Source organism: Pseudophryne corroboree, chromosome 4 (assembly GCF_028390025.1).
Source record: "Pseudophryne corroboree isolate aPseCor3 chromosome 4, aPseCor3.hap2, whole genome shotgun sequence".
NCBI lineage: Eukaryota > Metazoa > Chordata > Amphibia > Anura > Myobatrachidae > Pseudophryne > Pseudophryne corroboree.
Window position 1 is genome coordinate 858269691 of NC_086447.1, and position 9801 is coordinate 858279491.

At 44.3% G+C, this 9801-nt stretch overlaps 1 protein-coding gene across 4 annotated transcripts in view; it reads left to right on the forward strand.

The window, feature by feature from the left end:
- Nucleotides 1-8613, forward strand: part of LOC134910537 (follicle-stimulating hormone receptor-like) — a 292849-nt gene extending 284236 nt beyond the window's left edge. For all 4 annotated transcript variants that reach the window (XM_063918685.1, XM_063918684.1, XM_063918683.1 and 1 more), the window contains one exon: nucleotides 1170-8613. In XM_063918685.1, the coding sequence (XP_063774755.1) occupies nucleotides 1170-2379 (1210 nt within the window). In that variant the 3' untranslated portion in view covers nucleotides 2380-8613. The remainder of the gene's footprint in view (nucleotides 1-1169) is intronic.
- Nucleotides 8614-9801: the final 1188 nt, after the last annotated feature.

The following is a 9801-nucleotide window of genomic DNA, read 5'->3' on the forward strand; positions in this document are numbered from 1 at the left end:
CTAGAGAGCCTCACCTTTCAGGATGTACTGAGGATTTGAGGATCAGAGATCAGGAGCCAGAGCAATCCACCAACGAAAATATAAAACTGCATATTAGGCGTGTGGAGCTGGAGCAGGGACCAGTTGCTTGAAGGCTGATATCTCTGGTTCTGGGCATAATAGAGACAAGCTGCCAGTGTTCGCCAGAAGGGGAGAGTCCCAGCTTTTGGAGTTTACCCTCAGAAAAAATCGAAGTCAGACAGAACCCAAGATATCTTGCTGGGAAGAGAATTAACAGGCTTGGATCGGGACCACTGCTTTGAAGTCGGATTTCTCTGGTTCCCCTGGAAAAAGGGGACCCTCAGCTATCAGCCTAGGGCCCTTAGACTCCTGGGGCCCTTGGGCAAGTGCCCATTGAGCCCATATGAGAAGACGGTCCTGCCAGCCACTGTTCCCCCCTCCCAGAACCCATAGTTAAAGTTGCCCTATACATTGCATCCTCTGTTGCAGAGGCATGATATCACTGGTGGACTGCCCACTGCAGGGGAAAGGGCGCCCTATTGGACATATTGCAAGGAGTACTTTTTATAGAGACTTTTTTTGTTCTTTTAAAACAGGGATGGGGAACCTTTAGCCCTCCAGCTGTTTTTGAACTACACATCCCAGCACGCCCTGCAACAGTTTTAGCATGATCAAATAGCAAAACTGTTGCAGGACATGCTGGTATGTGTAGTTTAGAAACAGCTGGAGGTTTCCCATCCCTGTTTTAAAATATACAGGGGGAGATGTACTAATCCTTCGAAAAAATTACAAAGTGAAGAGAGATAAAGTACCAACAAATCAGTGTCTACTTGCCATGTTACAGGCTTTGTTTGAAAAATAACAGGAGCTGATCGGTTGGTACTTTATCAGGGCAGCACAGACAGTGTAATTGTTAGCATTACTGCCTCACAGGACTGAGGTCATGGGTTCGATTCCCACCATGGCCCTAACTGTGTGGAATTTGTGTATTCTCCCTGTGCTTGCGTGGGTTTCCTCCCACAATCCAAATATATACTGGTAGGTTAATTGGCTCCCTACAAATTAATAATAAATAATACTTTATCACTCTGCAAAGCTTAGTACATCTGCCCTATAATCCGTTTACTGTTGTATATTTTTTCTAATGTCTCTTTATTTTATTTTCCCAGTTCAGATTTGCATCCATTCTGCAATATAAGTCATTACGAGCTGCATGGGGAAGCGAAGTCCATGGAAAATAAATCAGCACAAACCGATTACCAGCTGAATGGACTACTCTTTGACCACAACGACAATGGTTATGACTTTCATTTCTGCCTCGATGTGCAGAACTTTGCTTGCTTCCCTAAACCGGATGAATTCAATCCATGCGAGGATATAATGGGATACGACTTTCTCCGAATCCTAATGTGGTGCATCAGCATTTTGGCTATTGCAGGCAACGCGGTGGTGCTGATCATACTCATAACTAGCAAGTCCAAATTCAATGTCCCAAAATTTTTAATGTGCAATCTCGCATTTGCAGACTTCTGCATGGGAATTTATCTTTTGCTCATCGCATCTGTAGACATAAAAAGCAAAAGTCAGTATTATAATTATGCCATTGAATGGCAGACTGGTGCGGGATGCCACTCCGCAGGATTTTTTACAGTGTTTGCCAGCGAACTGTCCGTTTTCACGCTGACGGCAATAACTTTGGAAAGATGGCATACCATAACCTTTGCAATGCAATTGCAACGTAAAGTGCGGTTTCGGCAGGCAATCATGATAATGATATCTGGTTGGATATTTGCCTTTGTAGTGGCCTTATTACCAATTGTCGGAGTTAGTAGCTACAGGAAGGTTAGCATATGTTTACCGATGGACATTGAAACTCTACTTTCACAGGCATACATCATATTTATTCTAGTGCTCAATGTCTTGGCATTTGTGGTTATCTGTATTTGCTATGTGCATATTTATGTAACAGTACGGAATCCCAATATTGTCTCCTCGCACAGCGATACCAAGACTGCCATCCGTATGGCGGTATTAATATTCACAAACTTTTTGTGCACGGCCCCTATTTCGTTCTTTGCCATTTCTGCATCCCTAAAGGTTCCTCTAATAACCGTGTCCAATTCTAAGATTCTTTTAGTGCTCTTCTATCCAATTAACTCATGCGCTAATCCATTTCTGTACGCCTTTTTCACAAAGGCTTTTCGGAAAGACTTTTACACTTTAATGAGCAAACTTGGCTGCTGCAAATCTCGAGCTCAGATTTTGAGAACAGAAACTTCGTCTTCCAATGTTAATTCACGAAATGGACATTACATTCCCGGTCAGAAAAACAGCACTGGATCGGTGTATACATTAGTACAGCTAAATACCCATAGCTGAATTATATATATATTTTTTTTATTTTTTGATATGGGATTGATTATATATACAGTATATAAATTATTTAGAGAATTATTTAAGGATAACAAATTCCTGTATTTTAAGGCCTAAAAATGTAGGACATTGTTTTCTATTTACAGGACATCAGTATAATGTATATATCTGTCACTTGCACAATTCAATTTATGTTTTTGAAAAATAATACTGTACTAGTAGTAAATCTAATAGTCACTTACTTAATATGATTTAAATGAATTACAGTAACACAAGTAACGAGATTATTATTACAAGTAATACTCATTTAGTAACTCCTAGCCATAGTCATGTAGTTATTAGGCTGAAAAAAAATGCCTCTCTACTTTATCCATTCACTTCCCTTACCAATGTCACAAGAAGGTAAATAAAATAAATAAAACTCAGCTATACGGGTGACACCCGGATGTCACCCGCCGAGGGGTGACACCAAAGTGCCAGCTCCTGCTCACTGACAGGAGCCGGCTGCTATTCTGTAACATTACGTGTAGTAACCCGGCTCCTGTAACCGTGTAGGAGCCGCCTTTGCAGACACGCTAGCCTCCGGGGGCAGCTTGCAACTCCCGGAACCCGGAGTGACGAAACCGCGGGTCGAGGCGCTTAGCCACGCCCCATTCCATGAATCCACTCCCCTCCTGTGAAGTCAAGCCCCCTTTGCACCCGCTGCCGCAACGGGAGTATAAGAGGTGAGTGACTTCTCTGGCTATACATGGTTATTCTAAAAGAAACATTTGCAGTGGGATTTAATGAAGTCCGAGATCACTAGAGGTGCAGGATGCTGGACTTTTTTTTTAAAGGGGCAAATACTTACAAGGCAAAACCATGTCTTGTAAGTGATTGCCCCTTTAAAGAAAAAACATTTGAGATCGTCCGACGTGCTTCGGAAAGCTCGGACTCCATTACATCGCATCGTTGGTCTTAGTTCCAGGATGGATTGATCAGACCCTAAAGTGCAGTACATATTAATGAAACATGAATGATTTCTACAATCTTATATAGTGGAGGAGGGGGGGTGGGGATCTTTCTTCACTTGTATCTTAGGGGTACATTTTTCAAGCCTTCTTAAGAGGACAAGCAGAGATGTTTCCTCTAGCAACCAATCAAATTCTAGCTACTATATCATTAATCTAGTATATTCTAGAATGACAGCTAGAATCTTATGTGCTGCTAGGTTTAACTTCTCCACTTCTACTTTTTAGGGGGTTTGATACATTTTCCCCTTAGAAAGAGATGTTTGGGGATTATTAAATAATAAGATTTATCAGCTTTTTGCTTTTTGGTTCCCTGGGAAATAATGACATCAATACTGGTGTTCCCGATCGATATTTATAAGACAGTAGTGAAGTAATTAAGGGGCATATTCATCACAATCCACATCTCAGATGCGGTAGTGATGCGATAAATTTGCCTACATTCGCATTGCAGTATTTGAAAATATTGCACAAATGTATTAAAGTTTGCATGCAGGGACCGAGCTTGCGAATAAACTCTGTCCCTGGATATCCTCTGCCTGCACTTCTCATGGTATACCCTGAGTCTGGGCATGCGCCAGCAACCCCTCTGCTGCGCTCCTGCCCCACTGCCAGCTTACCCGCTCCCACTGTGCTCCTGTCTCTAGCTCTTTATATTACTAAAAAAAATATTGATAAATATGCCCCATAATGCAAACTAGAAGGGCGCCTTCATGTGTGTAGGTGTGGACGAAGATAAAGAGTTGCACTGTGCAAACAACTCAGTGTTGCTTCATCAGTTCTACCTCCTGCGCACTGTGACTTGGAATTACACATGGTTACTCTATTACAGGATCAGTTCAGTGGCATTCAGTGGTATCTATAATGGGTGCAGTGTGTGCTGTGTACACAGGCCCCTGGGTCCAGAGGGGGCCCACAGCACACACCCGAACGAGGCAAAATGTCATAATCCCGCTGTCGGATTTTCGCGGGATTTGGATTCCATATAAGGAGCCGCGCGTCACAGCCATTTTTACTCCAGTTTTGGAGAGTGTATTGAGAGGACATGACCTCAGTGTTCAGTGTCTGTGTGGGGGCAGGAAAGTGAGGTGGCGAGTCTTGTGCTGTGTTGTGCTGCTCAGTCCCGTCCAGTGTAGTCAGTGTATTGTGCTGCATCAGTCCAGCCAGTCACAGTGTTGGTGTCCTCTGCTGCTATATGTCCCCAGTTCTGCTGGCTTGCATTTTGCTGTGTTGTCCTGCATTAGACCAGGGGAATTCTCTTGTGCATCAGTCCAGTGACCAGTCACAGTGGTGGTGTCCTCTGCTGCCATATATCCAATGTAGCTGTATGAGTCCCTTTCAGTGGTGCTGTGTTGTCCTACATTAGACCAGGGGAAGTCTCTTGTGCATCAGTCCAGTGACCAGTCACAGTGGTGGTGTCCTCTGCTGCCATATATCCAGTGTAGCTGTATGAGTCCCTTACAGTGTTGTTGTGTTGTGCTGCATCAGACCAGTGGTAGTGTCCTGTCCATCAGTCATTCCAGTGACGAGGCAGTCACAGTGGTTTACGCTGCTGCTATATGTCCACTGCTACAGTATTATAATAATAATAATAATAACAACAACAACAACAACAACCACAACTCCCTTGCAGTGTTGTTGTATTGTGCTGCATCAGACCAGTGGTAGTGTCCTGTCCATCAGTCAGTCCAGTGTCGAGGCAGTCACAGTGGTATATGCTGCTGCTATAAGTCCACTGCTACAGTATTATAATAATAATAACAACAACAACAACCACAAGTCCCTTGCAGTGTTGTTGTGTTGTGCTGCATCAGACCAGTGGTAGTGTCCTGTCCATCAGTCATTCCAGTGACGAGGCAGTCACAGTGGTATACGCTGCTGCTATATGTCCACTGCTACAGTATTATAATAATAATAATAGTAACAACAGCCACAAGTCCCTTACAGTGTTGTTGTGTTGTGCTGCATCAGACCAGTAGTAGTGTCCTGGCCATCAGCCATCAGTCATTCCTGTGCCGCATATTTTGTTATATAACTCCAGAAACATAATGGAGAACAAAAATTTGAAGGATAAAAAAGGGAAAGATCAAAAACCACTTCCTCCTAGTGCTGAAGCTGCTGCCACTAGCCATGACATAGATGATGAAATGCCATCAACGTCGTCTGCCAAGGCCGATGCCCAATGTGATAGTAGAGGGCATGTAAAATCCAAAAAGCCAAAGTTCAGTAAAAAGAACCAAAAAAAGAAATTGAAATCGTCTGAGAAGAAACGTAAACTTGCCAATATGCCATTTACGACACGGAGTGGCAAGAAACGGCTGAGGCTCTGGCCTATGTTCATGGCTAGTGGTTCAGCTTCACATGACGATGGACTCCCTCATCCGCCCGCTAGAAAAATTAAAAGAGTTAAGCTGGAAAGAGCACAGAAAAGAACTGTGTGTTCTGGGATGGTATCACAAATCCCCAAGGAGAGTCCAAGTGTGTCGCCGGTTGCGATGCCTGACCTTCCCAACACTGGACGGGAAGAGGTGGCTCCTTATACCATTTGCACGCCCCCTGAAAGTGCTGGAAGGAGCACCCACAGTCAGTTCCTGATATTGAAATTGAAGATGTCACTGTTGAAATACACCAGGATGAGGATATGGGTGTTGCTGGCACTGAGAAGCAAGTTGACGATGAGGATTCTGATGGTGATGTGGTTTGTTTAAGTCAGGCACCGGAGGAGAAACCTGTTGTCCATGGGATGAAGAAGCCCATTGTGATGCCTGGGCAAACTACCAAAAAAGCCACCTCTTCGGTGTGGAATTAGTTGCCTCTGTCAATCTGTAATAAGTAGGGGTAAGGATGTTAACCACCTAGGAATATCCTCCCTTATACGTCACCTGCAGCGCATTCATCATAAGTCAGTGTCAAGTTGTGAAACTTTGGGTAAGAGCGCAAGCAGTCCACTGACACCTAAATTCCTTCTTCCTTCTGTACCCAAGCTCCTGCAAGCCACACCACCAACTCCCTCAACGTCAACTTCCTCCTCAGTCAGGAACATCAGTAGTCCTGCAGGCCATGTCACTGTCAAGACTGAGGAGTCCTCTCCTAACCGGGATTCCTCCGGAGGATCCTTGAGTGGTACACCTGCTGTTACTGCCGCCGCTGCTGTTGTTGCTGCTGGGAGTCGATCGTCATCCCAGAGGGGAAGTCGGAAGACCACTTGTACTACTTCCAGTAAGCAATTGACTATCCAACAGTCCTTTGTGAGGAAGATGAAATATGACAGCAGTCATCCTTTTGCACAGCGGATAACTGTGGGCCATGACAGTTATGTTGGTGTTAGACGTGTGTCCGGTATCCGCCATTAGTTCAGTGGGACTTAGAGAATTGTTTGAGGTACTGTGTCCCCGGTATCAAATACCATCTAGGTTCCACTTCTCTAGGCAGGCGATACCGAGAATGTACACAGACGTCAGAAAAGAGTCATCAGTGTCCTACAAAATGCGGTTGTATCCAGTGTCCCCCTAATCATGGACATGTGGACAAGAGGAACAGGGCAGACTAAGGACTATATGACTGTGACAGCCCACTGGGTAGATGTATTGCCTTCTGCAGCAGCAACAACAACAGCAGCGGCACCAGTAGCAGCATCTTGCAAACGCCAACTTGTTCCTAGGCAGGCTATGTTATGTATCACCACTTTCAGTAAGAGGCCCACAGCTGACAACCGCTTGCTGAAACTGAGTAACATCATTGCAGAATGGCTTACCCCAATTGGACTCTCCTGGGGATTTGTGATATCGGACAACGCCACCAATATTGTGCGTGCATTACATCTGGGCAAATTCTAGCATGTCCCATGTTTTGCACATACAATTAATTTGGTGGTGCAGAATTTTTTGAAAAATGACAGGGGTGTGCAGGAGATGCTGCGTGCCGAAGACTGGAGCACCAGCAAACACTCCTGAACCAGCGCTGCCATCAACTGAATCAAGAGGTGGTAACGAGGTGGAATTCAACACTCTATATGCTTCAGAGGATGGAGGAGCAGCAAAAGGCAATTCAAGCCTATACATCCACCTATGATATAGGCAAAGGATGCACCTGACTCAAGTGCAGTGGAGAATGATTTCCGTCTTGTGCAAGGTTCTCCATCCTTTCGAACTTGCCGCACGTGAAGTCAGTTCAGACACTGCCAGCTTGAGTAAGGTCATTCCCCTCATCAGGCTTTTGCAGAAGCAGCTGGAGAGATTGAAGGAGGAGCTAAGATGGAGTGATTCCGCAAAGTATGTGGGACTTGTGGATGGAGCCCTTCATTCGCTTTGAGAGGATTCAAGGGTGGTCAATCTGTTGAAATCAGAGCACTACATTTTGGCCACCGTGCTCGATCCTAGGTTTAAAGCCTACATTGTATCTCTCTTTCCAGCAGACACAAGTGTTCAGAGTTGCAAAGACCTGCTGGTTAGAAAACTGTTAACTCAAGTTGAACGTGACCCATCAACAGCTCGTCCTTCAATTTCTCCCGCCACTGGGGCTGCAAGGAAAAGGATAAGATTTCCTAGCCCACCCGCTGGCGGTGATGCAGGGCAGTCAGGAGCGAAAGCTGACATCTGGTCCGGACTGAAGGACCTGCCAATGAATACTGACATGTCTACTGTCACTGCATATGATTCTGTCACCATTGAAAAAATGGTGGAGGATTATATGAGTGACAGCATCCAAGTAGGCATGTCAGACAGTCCCTATGTATACTGGCAGGAAAAAGAGGCGATTTGGATGCCCTTGCACAAACTGGCTTTATTTTACCTAAGTTGTACCACCTCCAGTGTGTACTCCGAAAGAGTGTTTAGTGCAGCCGGTAACCTTGTCAGCGATCGGCGTAGTAGGTTTCTTCCACTAAATGTGGAGAAGATGATGTCAAAATGAGTTATAAATTCCTCTGGGAAGACCTTTACCAGCATTTGCCTCCAGAAAGTACACAGGGATCTGTGATGGTGGATTCCAGTGGGGACGAATTAATACTCTGTGACGAGGAGGATGTACACAGTGAAAGGGGTGAGGAATCAGAGGATGAGGATGAGGTCGACATCTTGCCTCTGTAGAGCCAGTTTGTGCAAGGAGAGATTGATTGCTTCTATTTTGGTGGGGGCCCAAACAAACCAGTCATTTCAGCCACAGTCGTGTGGCAGACTCTGTTGCTGAAATGATTGGTTTGTTGAAGTGTGCATGTCCTGTTTACACAACATAAGGGTGGGTGGGAGGGCCAAAGGACAATTCCATCTTGCACCTTTTTTTCTTCTTTGCATCATGTGCTGTTTGGGGACTATTTTTTTAAGTGCCATCCTGTCTGTAACTGCAATGCCACTCCTAGATGGGCCAGGTGTTTGTGCATCTCACTTGTGTCGCTTAGCTTAGTCATACAGCTACCTCATTGCACCTCTTTTTATTCTATGCATCATGTGCTGTTTGGGGACTATTTTTTAAATCTGCCATCCTGTCTGCCACTGCAGTGCCACTCCTAGATGGGCCAGGTGTTTTGGCCGCACACTTGTGTTGCTTAGTTTGGCCATCCAGCTACCTTGGTGCAACTTTTAGGCCTAAAAACAATATTGTGAGGTGTGAGGTGTTCAGAATAGACTGGAAATCAGTGGAAATGAATGTTATTGAGGTTAATAATACAGTAGGAGCAAAATTACCCCCAAATTCTGTGATTTTAGGTGTTTTTATGTTTTTAAAAAAAAAATCAAACAGATCCAATACCAAAACCAAAACACGAAAGGGTGGTTTTGGCAAAACCAAGCCAAAACCAAAACATGAAAGTGGAATTAGAACCAAAACACAAAACACGAAAAGTGCCAGCCGCACATCTCTAGAAATATGATTTGGTTTATGGCTTAAATTAATGATGAGCATAAGGGGATACAGAGACAGTCTTTGTTGCATGTGTTATCTTTTGACACTTTTTGGAAAGTATGGGATGAGATTCTAACAAATAATCTGGCACTATCGAAATAAAAATAATAGTAATGAATAATACCCGACTCCCTTTTAGAAAGAGTAAATGACAATTCACCCTTACTCAGAGCAAGAGCAGTCTCCAAATATATGCCTCCACCTATTGTCTGGTGTGATTTTGCTCTGTAAGACTTAGGGGTCTATTTACTAAGCCTTGGATGGAGATAAAGTACCAGCCAAACAGCTCCTAACTGACATTTTTTCAAACCCAGCCTGAGTCATGGACAGTTAGGAGCTAATTGGCTGGTACTTTATCTCCGTCCATTTTATCTCCATCCAAGACTTAGTAAATAGACCCCTTAGTGTATTGGTAGCTTTTGTGGCTTTCTTGCAGGAACCAATGAGCAAATTTCCAAAAGACAATTTTGCACTGTGTGTGCAGCCTCCGTTTTGTAGAGGTGCCAAGCCCTGGGTCTAC